This window comes from Camelina sativa, chromosome 7 (genome assembly GCF_030686135.1).
Source record: "Camelina sativa cultivar CO46 ecotype springtype chromosome 7, ASM3068613v1".
NCBI classification, from domain to species: Eukaryota; Viridiplantae; Streptophyta; class Magnoliopsida; order Brassicales; family Brassicaceae; genus Camelina; species Camelina sativa.
The window spans coordinates 32,170,023-32,191,851 of record NC_141886.1 but is presented as its reverse complement, the minus strand read 5'-3'; the positions used below and the strand labels follow the sequence as shown (position 1 = coordinate 32,191,851).

At 41.1% G+C, this 21,829-nt stretch overlaps 5 protein-coding genes and 1 pseudogene across 8 annotated transcripts; all 6 read left to right on the top strand.

The window, feature by feature from the left end:
• The first annotated feature begins 242 nt into the window (after positions 1 to 242).
• LOC147941939 (uncharacterized) lies at positions 243 to 1,880 on the top strand. Of its 2 annotated transcripts, none has more exons than XM_087459651.1 (6): positions 243 to 405; positions 523 to 633; positions 713 to 874; positions 978 to 1,118; positions 1,189 to 1,332; positions 1,418 to 1,880. In XM_087459651.1, exons 1-6 carry the CDS (start codon positions 346 to 348, stop codon positions 1,745 to 1,747), a joined length of 948 nt encoding a protein of 315 aa, XP_087315777.1. In that variant the 5' UTR covers positions 243 to 345; the 3' UTR covers positions 1,748 to 1,880. The 2 variants fall into 2 exon arrangements, with proteins under 2 accessions (XP_087315777.1, XP_087315778.1); XM_087459652.1 differs by having other exon boundaries at positions 244 to 405; positions 1,207 to 1,332.
• A 200-nt stretch (positions 1,881 to 2,080) lies between these two features.
• On the top strand, positions 2,081 to 2,611 carry LOC147941938 (Putative membrane lipoprotein). Its single transcript, XM_087456530.1, has 2 exons — positions 2,081 to 2,239; positions 2,345 to 2,611. The coding sequence occupies exons 1-2, from the start codon at positions 2,167 to 2,169 to the stop codon at positions 2,512 to 2,514; spliced, it is 243 nt and encodes an 80-aa protein (XP_087312656.1). The 5' UTR covers positions 2,081 to 2,166; the 3' UTR covers positions 2,515 to 2,611.
• Positions 2,612 to 3,442: 831 nt separating this feature from the next.
• LOC147941937 (uncharacterized) lies at positions 3,443 to 5,828 on the top strand. Its single transcript, XM_087456788.1, has one exon. It carries the CDS (start codon positions 3,503 to 3,505, stop codon positions 5,618 to 5,620), a length of 2,118 nt encoding a protein of 705 aa, XP_087312914.1. The 5' UTR covers positions 3,443 to 3,502; the 3' UTR covers positions 5,621 to 5,828.
• Positions 5,829 to 6,281: 453 nt separating this feature from the next.
• Positions 6,282 to 16,061, top strand: LOC147941936 (uncharacterized; annotated as a pseudogene). The gene is made up of 11 exons (XR_015562622.1): positions 6,282 to 8,386; positions 8,467 to 8,594; positions 8,695 to 8,808; positions 8,887 to 8,933; positions 14,340 to 14,479; positions 14,638 to 14,741; positions 14,883 to 15,061; positions 15,153 to 15,300; positions 15,389 to 15,519; positions 15,626 to 15,718; positions 15,806 to 16,061. The product of XR_015562622.1 is annotated as an uncharacterized LOC147941936 (transcript).
• On the top strand, positions 14,969 to 15,907 carry LOC104705132 (uncharacterized). The gene is made up of 5 exons (XM_087458696.1): positions 14,969 to 15,061; positions 15,153 to 15,300; positions 15,389 to 15,519; positions 15,626 to 15,718; positions 15,806 to 15,907. Exons 1-5 carry the CDS (start codon positions 14,969 to 14,971, stop codon positions 15,905 to 15,907), a joined length of 567 nt encoding a protein of 188 aa, XP_087314822.1.
• Positions 15,984 to 21,333, top strand: LOC104703582 (uncharacterized). 2 transcript variants are annotated; one of them, XM_087459932.1, is made up of 13 exons: positions 15,984 to 18,541; positions 18,620 to 18,748; positions 18,849 to 18,971; positions 19,095 to 19,208; positions 19,293 to 19,342; positions 19,426 to 19,553; positions 19,648 to 19,751; positions 19,854 to 20,051; positions 20,158 to 20,364; positions 20,456 to 20,603; positions 20,702 to 20,832; positions 20,934 to 21,026; positions 21,115 to 21,333. In XM_087459932.1, exons 1-13 carry the CDS (start codon positions 16,565 to 16,567, stop codon positions 21,214 to 21,216), a joined length of 3,504 nt encoding a protein of 1,167 aa, XP_087316058.1. In that variant the 5' UTR covers positions 15,984 to 16,564; the 3' UTR covers positions 21,217 to 21,333. The 2 variants fall into 2 exon arrangements, with proteins under 2 accessions (XP_087316058.1, XP_087316059.1); XM_087459933.1 differs by lacking the exons at positions 20,702 to 20,832; positions 20,934 to 21,026; positions 21,115 to 21,333 and having other exon boundaries at positions 15,992 to 18,541; positions 20,456 to 20,614.
• Positions 21,334 to 21,829: the final 496 nt, after the last annotated feature.

Genomic DNA, 21,829 nt, shown 5'->3' with positions numbered 1-21,829 from the left:
GGTGTTTGTTAATTTTATAGAGGTTTTAATGTATCTTTTGATACCCAAAACACAAAAAACATGATTCTGTAATTTGCTATTTATGTTTAAAATCACGATTAGATTTGATATTGGCACCAAATTTGGATATTTTTCTCTTGTTATCCATACGTCAAGAACTCACGAGAATGGAGCTGCCTAGTTTATTGTATTTGCCGTATGTAAATCTTTCTCTCAACATGCACACATTGTATTTAAGATCACTCACGCCATGTTAAATACAAGCTTTAGATAGTCATTTTACGTACTCTTGCTCTCTCATAAGGTAAGTATAGTTTATGGATCACTTAAAACTTTCAAACAGAAATGGGTGTCTTTACTAGGTTTGTTGGCTCGATCGATCAAAGCATTCAACAGCCTCTTAAGGTCAGTTTCATTTCCATCAATCAGATCATGACCCGAGAAATTGTCAAATCAAGTATAAACTGCTTTTTGGTTAGTTACACATATATGAGATCATAACTAGGCTTTGTTGTTGTATAGGCCGAGTCTAAGATACCTCGTGAGAATGTTAAATCTAGTTCAGTTTCAGAAGAAGATACTAATATTCAGGAACCTTGGTACTGGGATCCTGATGTGGACCCTAAGTTGAAGGTGCGTAACAGCAAATAAGAAAACAATATAAATAATTAACTACATAAATAAGATCAGTTTACAACTCTTGTTATTTTAGGCCGAGTACAAGAAACATTCACATGTTAGATCGATGCCACTGTATGTTACCGATCCTAAATATTATGACTTAGCTGAGTTGAAGAGGCAAGTAACACTCTGGATTCCAGATAATAACAAGCATCATACCCATGCATGGTATGATCCTCCTGCTACGGTGAAGGTAATATAGCAAATCAGCAAATACTAGTGAGGAATTGCAAGAATTAAGAAGAATATATAAATGCTAATTAACACTTGTGTTATATATTTTTTTATGTTTGAAGGTGAAAACAAAAAAGGGTGTTTGCCATTTGAAAATAGAATTCACATTGGGATGGCCTCCTCATGGAGTCTATGAGATGCTTACTAATCCAAGAAATATGAATTTCTTCAGTTTATTCGACAGGGAGTTTCGCCAACGTCTGGTTTGTTTCAAATTTAGTGTATTAGTTACTGTCAGTAATTGAAAGTGTTATCATTTAAATTCCTACAAAGGACAACGAATCAACAAAGGTTTTGAAGAAGGATGGACCGAGGCAGATCACGGATGTGAAAAAAACTCTGAGATGGAAGGTCCTTGGGTGTACTATAGCTATCCCGATACATCTAATCATCGATGAAAACCATCAAAATCTTACAGTAAGAAGCTTCTCCGAGCCCCCTCACATGAACACAACTGTTTTTGTGTGTGTTTGGTGATTTAATGTGTTGATCTCTTGCTTAGGCAAAATATAAGAAGAAGAATATGTCGTGCATGAAAGTGTTTGAGGGTAGCTGGAAAATAAAGCCACTATACGCAGATCAGGAACGCTTATGCAAGTCTAGGTCGCGGATTAATGATGAAGAGTACAAAAAATGTAGTGGCGGAAAAGGAAGGATTGGAGCAAAGGTGACAATGGAGCAAATCTTTCAGCCTTGTACTCTTCTTAATGTGCCACCGGTTTCTTGGTTCATACGTAAGATCACCATCAGAACAATCAAGAATTTGCTCGAAGATCTTAGACAATATATTATCAACATCCACAAAAGCAGGGCCGGTCCTATTATATATTGATTATACGTGATAATTTTTGATTCGAGCTGGCGTAGTGGTGCAGCTAAGTAATGTACGTAGCAGGCAAGCGAATAATAATTTAATTTGGATTCAAAATTGTTAATGTTGATTATGTTTTTTTTGACCAGAAAAATGATTTACCTTCCATTTTAATTTTTCTTGGGTCAAAGATTTAACTTTTTAAGAGTTAAAAATCTATATATAACATATTAACAAAACTAAAGAGGGAAACAAACTTGACTATGATTAGAACGTGTACACAAAAATAAAATAATTCGTGACCATATATATGAACGTTTTATGTAATAAATAGATCATTTCATTCTCAATTAATGTACATCAAACATATCTTACATTGTTGACACACAAAAAAAAAAAAAAACTATATCTGAGAAATATACAATAGTGGTTAGCTAAAAATGGGTTCCTCCAAATTGATTGTTACATGCATTTTTGTTGCTATGCTGGTCATTGCATGTGACATTCTCCCAGGTACATGTTATGTCGAAATATATATTCAACTATAACATATAAAATTTCGTATCCTTCTTCCAAAAACAAGATTCTTAATTTTTTTTTTCTTTTCATGATTGATAGTTGAAATGGGAATTAGCGTGCAAGCTCTACCTCCGACTTGTGGACCAGATTGTACTGATGAATTCTTGAAAGAAGACTGCAACAAATATTGTGTAGGTTTGTCTTATAAAAATGGTGCTTGCATTTTATTCAGAGGATTTCCTTCACAAAATCGTTGTTGTTGTTTTTAAATGAAAAAATATAATTCTTCATACTCTTTGATCCAATATGTTTTACGTTTTCTTTTGTTCCCTTTAGCTATAATAAAGAGTTTTATTTCAATGGTTATACATGCAATTTCATTATTGTTGATAGTATAATTATAATAATTAATACTAATTGATAATGAAATGAATATATATTATTTATCTCACGATTTTATATAATAAATATGTTCTATACGAGTGAACATTTGTAGTCAGCTAATTAATTTATGCTTCTTAGTTTTCTAGTTGTATAGTTTTCTATTACTAGTATAAAGGAAACGAACATTGTTGAATAAATATATTTCAGATGATGATTAAATTGGAAATAATTTTGGACGTCGACCTTGTCAAGACAATTTGGTAAATGACAAAAATGGGTTGTCTTCTAGAGAATTCTTCGATGCTGTAGTGTAGTCAGTATTAGTATTTTGCTGCCCAATAAAAAAAAAAAACAGAAAATGAAAGTAAAAGTTATCGTAGTCTATATTTACGAATATGAAAGAGGGTTAACTATTGTTACATGTCAAAATTTACGAATATGAAAACGCTACATGAATGAGTTAACGCAAAGCCAAACAACTTGATATTGTGTGACAAGATACATTCAATGTATTGGGAAGAGGAAGACAACGTCCACGTTTGAAATTTTTGCATTACGATCCAACTCTTTCTTGGTCAACAAAAACTAGAATATCAAATATACCCTCTTGTTGAAAACAAATACACCTATATATAAGAGGAACCAAACCACATATAATTAGAAAGTGCAACTAGTTAAAGTCAATGTGTATTATTCATCACACATGAAGAGACGTGCAACGCGTTCCGTTGACTGACTTAGCCCTCTTTTATTAACACCAAAGTCAACCCTATTATCTCTATTAACTCTAAGTTATGTTTCTCACAAGTCACAAGTAACAATCTCAGTTTTTAAGACCAAGAAAGAAAAAAAACACACACACAAGTAAACAAAATGGGGAAGCCGACGACGTCTCAAAACAATAGCTTTATAAACCACTTCAGCCACCCACACGGCCTTCAGTTAACCCCGGCGACATCATCACCACCGTGCTCAGCTTGCAAACTCGCCGGAGGTAACGGCAGGGTTTACTCATGTAGGCCATGCAACTTCTCTCTACATGAGTCGTGCAGCAAGATGAAGCAGGTCATAACACATCCCTCTCACCCTTCTCATACGCTTAGCCTTCTTGTGGCTCCTGTCTACGATGGTGGATACTTCAACTGTGATGGTTGTGGCGTCCATGGGACTGGTTTTAGCTACCAATGCTCTCTCTGTGACTTCGACATCCATGCTCTTTGTGCTTACAAGACGCTCTCAATCATCCACAATTCTCATCCGCAACATAACCTTAAACTCACGTTTCACCCTCCTTATGGAGCCAATAAAGGTTTCTCATGTGATATATGCCTTAAGATCGGGAAGAACCAGTGGCTCTATCGATGCATACCCTGCGAGTTCGACGCTCATGTCGGTTGCATCGCTGCTCCTAATCCTCACCTCCTTCAACATAGCACTTCTTCACCTAGTCCTCATACTCATCAAGCCGGACATCCTCAGTATAAAAACTCGCTTCCTATGCCTAATCAAGGCAGTAACAGACCCAGACTCATGCCCATGACAAGGCCTAAAGCTCAAAACGTCGCTGCCAATGGACCAAGAAGACATAACAACAACTTGGTTTATAATGCTCAGGTTGGAGCTATTGGACCAAATGAACTTATTGGTCAGGTAAGACAGAGTTTTGCTCAAGGGTCAACGGATGGGAGTGGCTACGATGGTAGTGCAGGGAACGAAGAGGTTGATGTTAATGTCGATTTTGAATATGAAGGTGGTCTGTATGTTGAAGAGGCTAATGACAAGGGAGAAGACGTTGATGAGGCTAATGATGAGGAAGAAGACGTTGATGGTAATGGGCTTGAGGTTGTGGCTTATGGCGATGGTTTAAGTGTTGCTCGTAGTGAGAGTGATTTTGGAGGTAGTAGCGATGCTCGTAGCCAATGTAATGATTTATCCGATGCTGATCTCTATCCACTATCTCCGGCTAACTCACAAGGACCAAGATCAGTTCGTATGAACCGAGGCCAGGCTGGTGGGAGGAAGAAAAACACAAACCTGAATGGTACTGACAGTCGGTCTAAGAATATGGCTCTTAATGGACCTCGTGATGGTCTTCAAGGTCAAAAAAGTCCTATGCAAAACGTTAGAGGACCTCAAACAAGAAGGGTGCAAAATGTTCGTAACAATACAACAATAAGAGGTCGTGGTGGGGCTGTGAGCGTACGAGTTAATAGACCTCGTGAACCATCTGCATTTACAGCACCTCAGGGATTTAATGGGCCTAGTGTTGGACCCTCCAATGCAATTGATAATGGTGGCAACAATGATAACTACAACGAAGGTGATGGCATTGATGATGTTTATGCTGGTGAAAATAATGTTGGCTACGATGAGAGTTATGGTGAAAATTATGGTGATTGTGACTTTGAAGTTGGAGGTGACTTCGTCGATGATGGTTGTGATCAAGATTATGATGAGACTTATGGTGAAAACGATTTCGAAAGCTATAGCGACATCACAGGAGGAAGTGGGTCTATGTATGATGAGGGTGAATCTTATGGGACTATGGATGATTCCCAGTATAGTGATATGAATGAAGAGCCCAATAGCCAGTATTTACCCATGGTTGGGGCGGTTGGTGGACCAAGAATGAATAACCAGAACCAATACGGTCAAAATGGTAGGCCAAGGAATGGACGAGGAGGTACTACAAATATGAACAGATATGGAAACGTGAACCAAGGTGCAAATAGGATTCAACCTAGAACTATGGGTCGACCAGTCCAATATAGGGCAAATGGAAGACCTTATAGGGCAAATGTAGGACCTAATGGCCCGAATGGAGTTGGCAATCCAATGTTGGTGAATACAATGGTGCAAGGTTTGTGTCAAGGCTTTGCTATGAACATGCTCATTGGTGGCGGTGGTGATGTTAACGGTGGAGCGAGTGACGGTGGTGGATCATCGATCTTAGGAGGCTTGTTTGGTGGTGAAACGGAATCACAATACTAAAAGAGATGAAAATGGTATTGGATACTACTAATAAACAAATGCTCTTGCTTATTTTATGTGTGTTTGTGAATTTGTATTATTTTTAAGTTTATTTCTTTTTTCATCTTTTAAATTTTCAATGATAACTTTGTAATATTTTAAAATGTAAGAAAGTATTAAAAAATTAAATAACTTCGGGAGGAAAATATAGGCCTCTTTCCTTATCCAATTTGATAAATCGTTTACAATGAACAAAACGTTCATATAAAATAGAGGATAAAATCAAAGATTTACTAATGTGTCACTTCACTAAAACTATTTTTAGGAAAATGTAAAATGTAGTCTAAAAAGTATTATTTTATTTTATGATTATATAATTTTAAAATCTAAAAAAAGTGGAAGTAATAGAGAAATTAGAAAAGTAGTCGTCTCTACCGCCTACAAAACGAGAGAGATCTTATTACAATTCCAAATTTGGGTTCATCCTAAACACACATGACTACAGTTCTTCGAGTGACTACAGTTCTAAACTCGAAGATTCACTCAAATTTTGAGTCCTCTGTTGTTGATTTATCCGTGAAAAATCCCAAACGCGTAATGCACACAAGGTGTTCGATTGAATTCCCCAATGCTCAAAATTTTGGGTCTCTGTTTTTTTTTTTTTTTTTGTTACAACCCTTGTCACGTGGCTCTCACGTGATACGTTGTACCTTGCTCTTATATCTTCGTTGATGTTCCCGCCTCGACCTCGACGACTCTGTTTCTTCTTTCTCGTTAACACATTCAGAGAGAGAGAGAGAGAGAGCAAGAAACCGTTGTTACCATGACGAAGCTTACTACTTTTCTGAAAGATGCCAAGAGAGTAAAACTCTATGAAGATGCACAAGCCCTCTTCGCTAATGGAGATCGCATCAAGGCCTTTGAGATCATCGAAGATATGATTGCGGTTCACAAGGAAGACAAGAACTCGTGGCTTCTTCATCACGAACAAGGTAATATGTTCATTGATCTAGCGGAAACGATAAAGAACCCGTACCTCGATTTCGTCTACATGTTGGGTTCTGTAGGGTGTTTTTCGGAAAACGTGTTGTTATCACGACCTTGTGCACATGGACTCTACTATTTGGGTGAAGAGCTTGGGTCAGTGATGTATTACAAGAAATGTGTCAAGGTAGCAAAACAGTGTTTATCTGTTTCTTACCCAGACGACTCTGAATCATCTTGTGCTCAAGAGACTTGGCAAGGGCTACAGGAAGATGTGAAGAAAGACCTGGAGAGTTTAGTCGAAGATTCAGAGTCAAATATCGCTGATTCAAAGACTGAGAGACTGGTGGGTTCACTAGAAGAAAACTGTGAGTCAGAAGATTTGGAGTTGAAGGAGAGTGCAGAGCCGATTAAGAAGGAGTTTAAAGGATTGAGGTCGTTTTGGTTAGGTTTGGATGTTAAGGTCAAGGGGGACTTTATGAAAGTGAGCATTGCAAAGCTTATTAGTTTTGTCGAGGGAGTCCATTCCAGAAAGGGACGATATGCTTTGGAGAAAATTCTGGATTCTGCCAGGGAAGACAGAAAATGGATATTCTGGATGTGCCGAGCTAAATGTTCGAAGAATTTCTCTAGTGCTGAAGAATGTAAGAAACATCTTGAACTAGAACATGCTGCAGATTTTACACCTTCAAAGGAAATGGATATGGTCAAGAGGATAGGCAAAGAATGGGCTCGTAAGATATCCTTTGGAAGTTGGGAACCTGTGGATACAGTAGCTGCCGTTGAAATTATCAAAAATCAGTTTGGGGAGGTGAAATCGTTTTCATATAAGAATGGATGGTCCAAAGAATGGCCTTTAGCTGCAGATGAAATGCGCAGTAAGTTACGTAAGGAAATCAAATTTTTCCTTGTGATGTTTTGTGACCTGAAAATTCTCTCATGTAGCATTCGAGACTGGATGAAGCTTTATCCGGTTAGGCATCTTGGAAAACTTAACGTTTCCGAACAGATTCTTGTTGATTCTCACCTAGTGGAAACACCTCAGAGTATTGTTTTCTGGAATGTCAACTCAGTCAAATCCTCAACTTTCTAAAACGCATCAAGTGTGAAAGGGATGATGGTACAAATGCAGTTTGCAGAGCAGTGGACAGTATCTTGGGTTCTACTCTAGCTAAAGAAAGTATCGACTTTGACCCGGAGTTTTCATTTCTGCTTTTAGACAGAAGGTTGCTGAAAAGTAGTAATAATGCTCCACATGATGATGAAGGGACGATCAATGTTTTCGATCCCAATGTTCACTACGGCAAAGCACATGCTCAGGGAGATGATATCGTATCATGGTTAACTGACTACAATTCAGTAGAGAAGACCTTTCCCAAACCTATCAGGGAACATAATCTTGATATTTGGGTGGCTGTTCTGAGAGCTGTTCAGTTCACATGTAGAAATTTGGAAACCAAATATGCAAAGAATCTACAAGTCATAGATTATAGTAAAGCTCTTCTTGTCGCCGGGAAATTGTGTAAGGGAGAAAATGAAAGGAGAAGAAATCTTCAGGAAGCAGAGTGGAACAGCTATGCATCTCTTCTATGCAATAGATGCGAAGAGCGTGTCCCCAGAAATTCCCTCGCCACAAAATTATTTTTGTGTGCGGTGCTAGATGTTCTCCAAGGAGCTTCGGATCTGACACTTGATCTCCCTGATTTTGAAGGTTGCATGAATATTATACGTGAGCGTAAAAATCTCAGCGATGATACAGTGGTGAAGTCCTTAAGAATTTTGAAATCAGTGGTCACCTTCAAGGTTCATTCATGGTTTTTTAATTTTTCATTAGCAACATAATGACATGAATTGCTATCTTAAAGTATCTACATGACTTACAGGTTCTCCTAATCGATTCAAAGATCCTGCTGGTTATAATTCAAGGATTAGTTTGCTGAACAACCTCACCAGGCTTTCTATTGTTGACAACCGCACTTGCATCCTTCAACTACTGAAACCGTTCTTGCTGGTTAGTTGAAAGCTTCGGCTATATACAGAGGAATTTCGTATTCCGCTTTATTTGGCCTTTGAATTGTTTCTTATATGTCATTATGTCTTTTCTCATCTAGAATGAAATTGTGAATATGGAATCCAAAGCCAAGTCAGATGCTGCAGAAGCAGAACTTTTACTCGAAGAGGAGAAGTCACGGTCAAAGAAGATGAAAAAGAATAATACTAAAAAGGTCTTTGAATTCTCATATTGCTTTTCTGAATTTTTGGTTTTTCATTTGTAAGAATGAATGGTCTTCATGGTGCAACAGAGAACTTCAACGAGCATGTCTAGTCCCCTTTATAAGACGGTTAAGGAGTAAGTACCTCAAGAGTCTTTTTTGCATGTTGATAAATTGTTTTCGGATTTTCTCTGAGGAAAACGTGTTCTTACATGTCTTGATGTGACCGCCGGACGCGGTCGTCTACCGAGTCGCACGGACGGACGGTGGCTGCGGACGGACGGAACGAAACTCTCTCGAGCCGAGGAATTTAGATGAGGCTTTCCTCGGACAAAGCTCGGCGATTTGAATCCAGTAAGGAAACAAACGGTGGATGCGAGAGATGAGCTGAAACGAACGAGCGGATCGAGAGATCCGGCCTTTGGTCTCGGCTTCGGTCGAGCAGTCTCGGTCGCGGTACGGACGATGCGGAAATCGATTCCCGGAGTTTGAAGGTAAACTGCGGGAACGGCTCTCGGCAACGCGGCGGTAAGAATCCTTGGTGATGCGGTAAGGATTCTCGGTGATGCGATAAGGAAGGTGGAGTGGAAGCGAAAGTACAACGAGCGGTAGGAACCGGACGTGATACGGTAGAGAGGGACGCGAAGGTGGTTTGATGCGACGACACACGGGAGATGGCTCGGCCCGTGATACGGTCAACTAGTCGATGTCGAGCCCGGTTCGAGATCGGCTAGGGTTTCTCGGTAGTCAAGTCCCGGACTTGGACTAAGGAGAGAGGTGAGACAAGAACAAGATTCTCTCTTGTGAAATTTAATTCAATACTTCAAGTCTGCCTTTTACAATGAGGGTTTAGGCCTTTATATAGGAAGGCTTACAAATGGGAGACTCTAAAACCCTAGACACGCGGCCAGGATCTCATCCTTACACTTGGCCATAAAGCAAAAGCAAAAGTAAAACAAAGGAATGACCAATCCAACGGTCATAGAAGGTTCAAGAAGAAATTCAAAGGAAGGGAAGGGAGAGAGATAGAAAAGCCACGTCATTGGCTGGACGCGGTGATAGGATCTTCACTTCCTTGGCTCCTAAACTTGTCAATGATTGTTTCCAAGTCATGAGCCAAGCGGGAACGAAGTGGAGATGCACTAGAGTTCGCTGCCTCGTTAAAACCTCTTTGGTAAACCCATTGGGACAAACCCAAAGTAGGGAAAAGAGTACAGCTCCTTCTAATGACTTAGGGGCGTCTTCACGCTTGCGCGATGGTGAAGACTCGCGAACTAAGCTTCCCAAAGCTGGTCGCAACTCAAGGCTCTTAAGTGGTGATGCTAGCCATGAGCCATTGGTGTGAGGGTTGAAGCTTGGATTGCAAAGCCCATTAGATGACTTTACTTGCTCCTCCTTGATGATCCTTGGAAACTAGTTGGTACCGCGCATCACTAGGAAGGCCGGTTCCAAGTTGTCGATAAGTGTCCGAGAGGCGTCCAAGTGTTGTCCGAGAGGTGGTTGAGAGACGTCCGAGAGAATCGAGTGTTCACGGCCGAGTGGTCGATCCCGTGATCACATCATTCCCTCCCTCTTATAGAAGTTTTGGCCTCAAAACTTTGCTCATCACCTGGATCAAAAAGGAAAACCCAAATCAGCAGCATCAAAAGGCCAACCGCGGTTTAATTTACCGGGATCAAAAGGAAACAGTAAGGCCTTAAGAGAAAAGGATAGGACTTCCCCGGTAAGGCCAGCGGCACTGGTCGCTCGGATCCCTTCATGAACCGTGGTTGCTTGCTGAGACTCTCCAGGATGCCACACATAAGTTTGATCCGCACCAAAGTTGGACAAATACATCGCCATATGACCTTGTGCGGTAACGGCCTTGGCGCTAAGGGTGGAGAAGGATGGCACGGTATAGGCGACTCCCAGCTGGAGCTTACTACTTGAAGTAGTCATGGACAATACCGAGTGAAAAGATCCATCAATGGCCATCTCCGATGGCCTAGCTAACTTGGAACTCCCCATTACCGAGTGATTACCGGATATGACTTCAATTGCGCGGCCAGAATCTCCTTGGACTTCGGTTGATGGCTCGGTACGCGTCCTGGGTAAGGATTCGCGTACTATGGTCGGCTCCGGACGCGGCGGTCGAGTGTCGGTTAAGCCTCGATCGAGAGCGGTAAAGAGTTTTCCGTGGTCTGCGTAATGACCCGAACTTGGACCTCCGAGTGTAAGAACTTGTCGGTCTGGGGGCTCGGCTGGCTTCTCTACGATTCCTCCCGAGTTAATGACTTCTTCTGGACAGACTTGTCGATCGAAATCACGTCCTAGGCTCAGCGTACGGTTAGCTTGCGTCGTTGGTGCGGCGTTCTCAATCAAGTCGGTATTCGGCTTGTTCCGCGTCAAGTCACCTTGTTCCGGCTGATGAAGAACTCGCGGGACTGGTGTTGGTACAGTTACAAGGGCCGAGTGTTGGTGCCGTGATGATTCTCCCTGGGTGTAAGATCTCGCTGCCTGGCCCAACATTTCTCCAAGGTGTTGGAGTTCAGATCGGATAGAGATCAACTCGTCCGTGAAATTTGGTGCTCCGGGAGATTGCGCTGGCTTCCTTGCGGTCTGCTCCCTTGACTTAGTCCGAGAAACCACAATGCTCGCCTTGGCTTTATCTCGGTCGCGACTTGACGGATTGATCGGTGTTGCGCGTGGTGACCAGCTCGGAAGTCCTTGGTTCCGAGTGCGGCAAGCACTTGACTTGCTCGATGATGCGTGCGATGGAAAGGTTGGGATTGCTCGGGTGCAACTCGAGTATTCCTTCCGCGGCTCTCGATGATATGCGGACGGCGTATAGTAAGAACCCAGGTCATCATTGTCGGAGTCATCATAGCGGTTCGACCTTGGCTTGTTATAGCGCGTAGCTCGGGACATAGACGGCCAATAGCAGTCTGGTGATCCATGCTCGTGTTCCTCTAGTTCCGAGCCTTCTTCAAAGTCCTCTTGGTACCAAGACGCGTTCTCGGTAGTCGCTGGCTCCGGATCGGTACCAGTGTGTTCGTCGTTCCATGGCTCGTCCTCGGTGACCTCTTGCTCCGGACCAAAGTCATGATCTTCATCGTACCATGATCCCAACTCGGAATCGTTTCCGTCAAAATCCATGCTTGATCAGTATTGAATCGAGTGTTGCATACTGATCGCGGTCTTGGAAACGAAGTATGGTCGATGGTACGGACGGCTGTCGGAGATCGTCGATGGTACGGACGACTGTCGGATTTTGTCGACGGTACGGACGACAATCGGTGGTCGGCGTCGGTATGGACGACGATATAGATGGCTGGTACGGACGGTTCGTACGGACGGCCAATGATGGTCGGACGTCGGCACGGACGACTGAGACGGACGGCTGGTACGGCAGCTGACGATGTTCAGATGGCGGTACGGATAGCCGGCACGATTGGCTGATACGGATGGCCGATGATGTACGGTCGGCCGACGGGGGTCGGTCGATGACACAGTCGGCTGGTGCGGCAATGGTACGGACGGCCAACGGTTATCGGACGTCGGTACGGATAGCCGGTGTGATCGGCTGATACGGAAGGCCGATGACTCGTCCGGTGGCTCGATAGTGATCAGACGATGATACACAATACGCGATAAGGGCTTGGACGATGATACGCGGGTGATGATACGTGCTCTGGACGGTGATACGCGGATGGCTCGATCGGTGCTCGGTCGTGACGTGGCGATGGTACCTCGTCAAAGCAAAACGAATATTCGTGAGCAAAAACGCGTCCAAAACATGATGGATAAGATATTTATCTAGGCAGTCAATGATTGAGGACAGCAACACAAGATGACAAACTATGACTAAGCAAAAAGAAACCTACACGCGCCTAAAAGCAAACTCACGCACAAAAAGCAAAACTTTTTGGGACCACAACACAAACCCAAAAGCAAACGCGCTACTTTATCGATCTAACAAGTCCTAGGCAAGAACTATGACGAACAAAACTCAGAAATAAACAAAGCGACGACTCAACAAACGATCTATCGAGGAAACTAAGCATAAAACAAAAACTATCGGACCTAACGACGCTAAAGATGAAACTAATGAACCGCAAAGACACAAAAACGAAAGCTTTAACAAAGGAAGGAGTTTCTGGGTTAGAAAGACACAACCTTTGAGTCAGGAGCTTTTAGAGCTCTGATACCAAGCTGATGTGACCGCCGGACGCGGTCGTCTACCGAGTCGCACGGACGGACGGTGGCTGCGGACGGACGGAACGAAACTCTCTCGAGCCGAGGAATTTAGATGAGGCTTTCCTCGGACAAAGCTCGGCGATTTGAATCCAGTAAGGAAACAAACGGTGGATGCGAGAGATGAGCTGAAACGAACGAGCGGATCGAGAGATCCGGCCTTTGGTCTCGGCTTCGGTCGAGCAGTCTCGGTCGCGGTACGGACGATGCGGAAATCGATTCCCGGAGTTTGAAGGTAAACTGCGGGAACGGCTCTCGGCAACGCGGCGGTAAGAATCCTTGGTGATGCGGTAAGGATTCTCGGTGATGCGATAAGGAAGGTGGAGTGGAAGCGAAAGTACAACGAGCGGTAGGAACCGGACGTGATACGGTAGAGAGGGACGCGAAGGTGGTTTGATGCGACGACACACGGGAGATGGCTCGGCCCGTGATACGGTCAACTAGTCGATGTCGAGCCTGGTTCGAGATCGGCTAGGGTTTCTCGGTAGTCAAGTCCCGGACTTGGACTAAGGAGAGAGGTGAGACAAGAACAAGATTCTCTCTTGTGAAATTTAATTCAATACTTCAAGTCTGCCTTTTACAATGAGGGTTTAGGCCTTTATATAGGAAGGCTTACAAATGGGAGACTCTAAAACCCTAGACACGCGGCCAGGATCTCATCCTTACACTTGGCCATAAAGCAAAAGCAAAAGTAAAACAAAGGAATGACCAATCCAACGGTCATAGAAGGTTCAAGAAGAAATTCAAAGGAAGGGAAGGGAGAGAGATAGAAAAGCCACGTCATTGGCTGGACGCGGTGATAGGATCTTCACTTCCTTGGCTCCTAAACTTGTCAATGATTGTTTCCAAGTCATGAGCCAAGCGGGAACGAAGTGGAGATGCACTAGAGTTCGCTGCCTCGTTAAAACCTCTTTGGTAAACCCATTGGGACAAACCCAAAGTAGGGAAAAGAGTACAGCTCCTTCTAATGACTTAGGGGCGTCTTCACGCTTGCGCGATGGTGAAGACTCGCGAACTAAGCTTCCCAAAGCTGGTCGCAACTCAAGGCTCTTAAGTGGTGATGCTAGCCATGAGCCATTGGTGTGAGGGTTGAAGCTTGGATTGCAAAGCCCATTAGATGACTTTACTTGCTCCTCCTTGATGATCCTTGGAAACTAGTTGGTACCGCGCATCACTAGGAAGGCCGGTTCCAAGTTGTCGATAAGTGTCCGAGAGGCGTCCAAGTGTTGTCCGAGAGGTGGTTGAGAGACGTCCGAGAGAATCGAGTGTTCACGGCCGAGTGGTCGATCCCGTGATCACATCATGTCTAGTAAGCCTTCTGTCAACCTTGAACCGGAATGTACATCTCCATCACTAGCAGTGGACGAAGATTCTATGAAACCAGGTAATACACTTGCAAGTGAAAGGGGTCGATTGGAAATTTCATCCAACACTGTCGATCAAGAGCAAGGTACTAGAGTTGACCAATTTGAGTTATTTGCATAAGTCTTAATTCTTATTTAAGTTAAACGTGTAAAAGATATCAACCGGTGAACTATTTGAGTTATATGCATAATTTTTATTTGTTTCATTCTTATTTGAGTTATATGCATAATTCTTATCTTCAAGTTATTCAAAACTTGCCTGGAGAAGATTCACAGTCGGAACATTTGGAATCAGCACTTGGAGAAGCTGCAGCCAGATACAATTCAGCTCTTGACATGACGCTGAAGGTGAAGCAATTCCCAACCAAAACAAGATTTAATACCTAGACTCTCATCTTCTGATTTAATCCAGTGCATACCTCTGTACTTTGTTACTCTCTTTAAAAAATTCACAAAAGCATGTGGTACTGTCTTTACTCTCTCTTGTAGCCATCCTTGAGTTTTGGCATTGCTGGAAGAATGCTGAAAGAGAAAGCTTAGTAACTCGCCTTTTTACGTTGGAGGAAAATGAAAGAATGAGTTGTAGAAAATGCAGAAAGAAACCAAATTATCCAGAGCAAAGTTCTTATGGCATTGTTATGGCTGCAGATTCGATCAGAGACTTGAAGGTATGTTTCATTTGTTTCCCTCTTTATGTTTCCTACAGAAACTAATACTACCCCCTAATTACAAGGTTGTTCTGTGCGTATATATTTGCAGTGTGCTCTTGGGAATATAGAGTTTGTGGATATCTGTAAGGTGATCTGCATGGAATATAAACTGTTATGTGACATTAAAACAGGAGGCTGTGGAATAACAAACTTTGTACATCATATTTTAAGTAAATGCCCACCTATCTTCACAATCGGTAAGTTTTGACCACCATGATTGTATTCATTTCATATATTAAGCTCATGATAAAGCAATGTTGGTGTTATGTGGCTTTGCAACTTTAGTTTTAGAATGGGAGAAGAGTGAAACTGAAAAAGAAATATCTGAAACAACAAAGGCTTTGGACTGGGAGATAGATATCAGCAGGATGTACGAAGGATTAGAACCAAACACTAACTACCGGCTTGTATCATTGGTAAAACATACATATGAAACAGTGTCATAGATATTTGCCATTGTTCTTCTGTATTAATTTTTTTGTTACAGTTCTCAGAATATGGTAGTCTGTGATGCTGATGCAGGTTGGTTGTGGTGAAGAAGAAGAAGAATACATTTGCTTAGCTTATGTAAAGAACCGGTGGGTCAATGTCAGACATGGTGCTTTCAATGCAGAGGTAAGATGAAGATTTGATTTTGTCTTTCCGTATTATGAATGTAGAGATTGACCAAACATGATTGATGTATTTGTTGTAATGCCACAGAATGTTGGTAACTGGAAGAGTGTGGTCAGATTCTGTGGAGAAAGAAAGGTTCGACCAGAGATTCTGTTTTATGAAGCGGCCACCAGATCGATGGCCTATTAACAAGTGACGTAATTGCATCAATATAGAGAAACCCAACATGATGTTATAAAACAGACGTAATTGTTTCAATTCAAATGAAGTTTTGTTCTCTGTTGTATAATATCAGAAAATCTAACATAACTCAATTCTTTAAAAAAAAAAAAAAAATTGTTTATTGAGTGTTTAATAATAACTTTAACAATAATTAGGGTCTAAAAAGTGAAAGTAATTTAAAAGCACACTAGATCACAGTCTTCTCTTTTGCCACATTTGTTGATTCGTCGAGTCTCTTTTGTATCGCCGCCTCTTACTGCAAAATCTTTCAAAATTCACAAATTTTGTTCATCCCAAAAACATGAAGACCATTCTACATTTAGCTCTTAACCCAAATTCAAAGATTCACACGACTTTTGGGTTCTCTTTCGTTGACTTGTCCGTGAAAAATCCCAAACGGGTAAATAAATGCACATAACGTGTTCGACAAAATTCCCCAATGCTCAAAATTGGGTTTTTTCTTTTGTTTTTTCCCAAGCCTTGTCACGTGCCCCTCACGTGATAGGCTGTTATATTCGTTGATGTCCCCTCCTGCTTCGACTCTGTTTCTTCTCGCAACACACACATAGCAGAGAGAGAGAGAGACCAAGAAAACGCAAGAACCTTGAGGGATCGTTCGTAGCAATGGAGCCTACTACTACTTTTCTGAGAGGTGCTGAGAGCGCAGCACTCCACGCAAAGGCTAAAGATCTCTTCGCTCGTGGAGATCACATCAAGGCTTTGGAGATAATCCAAGATATGATTCAGGTCCACAAGGATGACAAGAACATATGGTTTCTTCATTCGGAAGAAGGTTACATGATGATGAAACTATGGTCAAAAGCAGAGAACCTTGACGTGGATTTCACATACTTGTTGGCTTCCGTTGCAAGTTTTACACAACATGACAAGTTATTAACAGCTTGCGCACATGGATTCTACAATTTGGCACGACATACAGGGTCAGTGATGTATTACAAGAAATGTGTTAAGATAGGAAAACGAGGTTTATCTGTTACTAACGCAAATGAAGACTCGGCTTCTTCTGTTGCTCAATTGAGTTTGCAACAGAAGTTACATCAGGAGAAAACGAAGAAAGAACTGGAGAATATTATCAAAGATTCTGAGTTTAGGATCTCTGTTTCCAATACTGGAGGACTGAAGGGTTTATCCGAAGAAGAATGTGAGTCAGAAGATTTGGAGTCAAAGAATAGTTCAGAGCCGGTTAAGAACAACAAGTATAAGGGGTTGAGCTCGTTTTGGTTAGGTTTGGATGTTAAGGTCAAAAGGGATTTTATGAAAGTAAGCATAGAAAAGCTTACAAGTTTTGTGGAGGGAGTACATGGGCAAAAAGGACGAGATGCTTTAGAGAAAATTCTTGGTTCTGCCAGGGAAGACAGAAAATGGATATTCTGGATGTGCCGAACTAAATGTTCGAACAAGTTTTATAGTGCTGAAGAATGTAAGAAACATCTTGAACTAGAACATGCTGCAGATTTTAAACCTTCAAAGGAAATGGATATGGTTAAGAGGATAGGCAAAGACTGGGTTCGTAAGATATCGGTTGGAGGTTGGGAACCAGTGGACACAGTAGCTGCAGTTGAAATGATCAAAAATCGGCTCCCAGATGTGAAAGGGTTTTCATATAAGAATGGATGGTCCAAAGAATGGCCTTTAGCTGTGGATGAAGAGCGGAGTAAGTTACTCAAGGAAATCAAATTTTTTCTCGTGATGTTTTGTGACCTTAAAATTCTCCCTTGTAGTGTTCGAGACAGTGTGATGCAATATCCTTTGAAGTATCTTGGAAAACTTCAAGTGTCCAAACAGAGTCTTGTCGATTCTCACCTAGTGGAAACACCTCAGAGTATATGTTTTCTGGACTGTCATGAACTCAGTCAAATCCTAAACTTTCTAAAACGCATCAAATGTGAAAGGGAAGATGGTATAGATCTGGTTTCCAGAGCAGTGGACAGTACCTTGGGTTGTACTCGAGTTACAGAAAAGATCGACTTTGACCCTCAGTTTTCATTTCTGCTTCTGGATAGAAGACTTCTGCAAAGCAATAATGCTCCATTCGATGATGAAGGGACAATCAATGTTTTTGAGCCCAATGTTCACTACGCCAAGGCACATGCTCAGGGAGATGATATCATATCCTGGTTAACTGACTACAATATAGAAGATTGGACTTTTCCCAGACCTATCTGGGAACATAATCTTGATATCTGGGTGGCTGTTCTGAGAGCTGTTCAGTTCACATGTAGGACACTGGGAACCAAATATGCAAAGAAAATGAAGGTCTTCCATTATTATGTAGCTCTTACTGTCATCGAAGACTTGTGTATGGGTGAGGATGAAAGGAGAAGGAATATTCAGGAAGATCAGTGGAACAGCTATGCATCTCTTCTATGCGATAGATGCGAAGAGAGAGCACCTGGAAATTCCCTCACTGCAAAATTATTTGTGTGTGCAGTACGAGATGTTCTCGAAGGCGCGTTGGATCTGACATTTGATTTCCCCGATTTTGAAGAATGCTTGAATCTTATACGTGAGCATAAAAGTCTCAGCGATGATGTAGTGTTGAAGTCCATAGACTCTCTGAAAGCAGTGGCCAATACCAAGGTTCATTCATGATTTTAAAATTCATTAACAACTTAATGGCATGAATTGCCCATCTTAAAGTATCTACATGACTTACAGGTTATGCTTATGGATTCGAAGATATTGCTGGTTGATAATTCAAGGATTAGTTTGCTGGACAACCTCACCAGGCTTTCAGTTTTTGACAACCGCACTTATATCCTTGAACTGCTGAGAATTTTCTTGCTGGTTGGTTTGAAACTAAAGCTATATACAGAGAGATTTCAATTTCAGGCTTATTTGTCCTTTGAACTGTTTCTAATATGTTATTATATATCTTCTCATCTAGTATGAAATTAGGAATATGGAATCCAAAGCCAAGTTAGATGCAGCAGATGCCGCAGAGGCAGATCTTTTACTCGAGGAAGATAAGAAGTCACAGTCAAAGAAGAAGACAACTAAAAGCAAAAAGGTCTTGGCGGTTCTAAATTCTCAATTTTCTTTTTTCAAATTTTGGTTAATCTGTTGTAAGAATGAATGGCCTTCATATATGAAACTATGTTTCTAACATGTTATTATGTAACTTCTCATCTAGAATGAAATTATGAATATGGAATCCAAAGCCAAGTTAGATGCAGCAGATGCAGATCTTTTAGTCGAGGAGGAGAAGAAGTCACAGTCAAAGAAGAAGAAAACTAAAAACAAAAAGGTCTTTGGAGGTTCTAAAGTCTCAATTTTCTTTCCTGAAATTTTGGTTATTCTGTTGTAAGAATGAATGGCCTTCATGACGCAGGAGAGAACTTCAACGAACATATCGAGTTTTCTTCATAAGACTGGAGAACAGTAAGTACCTCAAGAGTCTTTTTCGTATGTTCATAAATTGCTTTCAGGTTTTCTCTGAGCAAAACGTGGTCTTACATGTCTAGTAAGCCTTCTGTCAACCTTGAACCGGAAAGCACGTCGGTGGTAGAAGATTCTGTGGAACCAGATGATACCCTTGCAAGTGAAAGGCGTCAATCGGAAATTTCATCCCACACTATTAATCAAGAGGATGGTAAAGTTGACTCTGTTTGTAAACGAGCTTCTCAGTTGACGAATAATGTGAGTTATATGCATAATTCTTATTTCCTTCTTTCGCCATCTTCAAGTTATGCAAAATATACTTGGAGAAGATTCACAGTCGGAACATATAGAGTCAGCTCTTGGAGAAGCTGGAAGCAGATACTATTCAGCTCTTGACATGACACTGAAGGTAAAGCATTTACCAACCAAAACACTATTGAATACCTAAACTCTCGTCTTCTGAATCAAATCATTCTCTTCGAGAAGTTCACAAAAAAATGTGGTATTGCAGGCACTCTTGAACATTAAAATGCTCAAAGAAGATTTGATGCACAATAAGCAACCATTTCAAGACCACCTGGAAGAACACGCTCATCCTGCACTACAAAATTTCTTTACTGCTTTTGTGTCAGGCGAGATAAATAATGAGGGAGTCTACAGTTGCCTCTTGAGTGACTTACTTGCTTCCCTAGAAGAAGTTATTTCCATGGTTCGTTTGAAGAAGATAACCTTCTAAGCTTGGTATTATTATTATTATTATTCTGTAAGCTTGACTGTTATTTTAAAGGAATTCTGTTTTTCTATACCCTTTTCAGTCGAGTGATGCTGCTGAGGTTCTTGTAGACATCCTAGAGTTTTGGCATTGCTGGAAGAATGCTGAAAGAGAAAGCTTAGTAACTCGCCTTTTTACGTTGGAAGAAAATGAAATAATGAGTTGTAGAAAATGCAGAAAGAAACCAAATTATCCAGAGCAAAGTTCTTATGGCATTGTTATGGCTGCAGATTCGATCAGAGACTTGAAGGTATGTTTCATTTGTTTCCCTCTTTATGTTTCCTACAGAAACTAATACTAACCCTTAATTACAAGGTTGTTCTGTGCGTATATATTTGCAGTGTGCTCTTGGGAATATAGATTTTGTGGATATCTGTAAGGTGATCCGCATGGAATATAAACTGTTATGTGACATTAAAACAGGAGGTTGTGGAATAACAAACTTTGTACATCACATTATAAGTAAATCCCCACCTATCTTCACAATCGGTAAGTATTGACCACCATGATTGTGATCTTATGAATTCATTTCATATATTAAACTCATGATAAAGAAATGTTGGTGTTACGTGGCTTTGCAACTTTAGTTTTAGAATGGAAGAAGAGTGAAACTGAAAAAGAAATATCTGAAACAACAAAGGCTTTGGACTGGGAGATAGATATCAGCAGGATGTACGAAGGATTAGAACCAAACACTAACTACCGGCTTGTATCATTGGTAAAACATATGAATCAGCGTCATAAATGTTTTAGCTATTCTTCTTCTGTATTAATCTTTTGTTACAGTCTCAGAAAATATGGTATGTGATGCTGATGCAGGTTGGTTGTGGTGAAGAAGAAAAAGAATACAATTGCTTAGCTTATGTAAAGAACCGGTGGGTCAATTTCAGACATGGTGCTTTAAATGGAGAGGTAAGACGAAAGAATTGATTTTGTCTTTCCGTATTGTGAATTTAGAGATAGACCAAACATGATTGATGCATTTTTGGTGATGCCATAGAATGTAGGTAACTGGAAGAGTGTGGTCAGATTCTGTGGAGAGAGAAAGGTTCGACCAGAGATTTTGTTTTATGAAGCTGCCGCCAGATCGATGGTCTATTAACAAGTGACGGAATTGTATCAATATGGAGAAACCCAACATGATGTTATAAAACAGACATGTTCCAATTCAAATGAAGTTTTGTTCTCTGTTCAATAATATGATTTGTCTTGGGAACTATATTTTGTTCATATACACAAAGTCCTTATCATGTACATTTTCTAGCATCCTCAACGTGTCTTGTGTGCGGCTATGGGACAGGAACGCAATTTCAAGGGACAGGAACTCCAGTAGCTCGGTAAGTAATCCATCCACTTCTCTACCTAAAAATCCCAAGAGTCCATAAGTTTTCCATAGGGGGTATTAGAATTGTTGGTGCGGGATTTAGCACCCCCGACATACCGAACTAAACCAGAAAGATAAATTGGTTATTTAACTGGGAATCCGGTTAAGTACTCAGTTAGGTCATTTAAGCCCACTTCGGATAGAAGAGGCCCAGCCTCGAGGGTGAAGAACCGACTTCCACTTCGTCCGGCGGCCGATCTAAGAGATAAAGTAACTTTCCTTATTTCAGTTCGTCTGATAAGGAAAGTTAATATATTGTGCGATTTATGAATATGTATAAAGGGGGAAAGACTTCTCCATTGTAAAACATCCATTATTGAATACAATTATT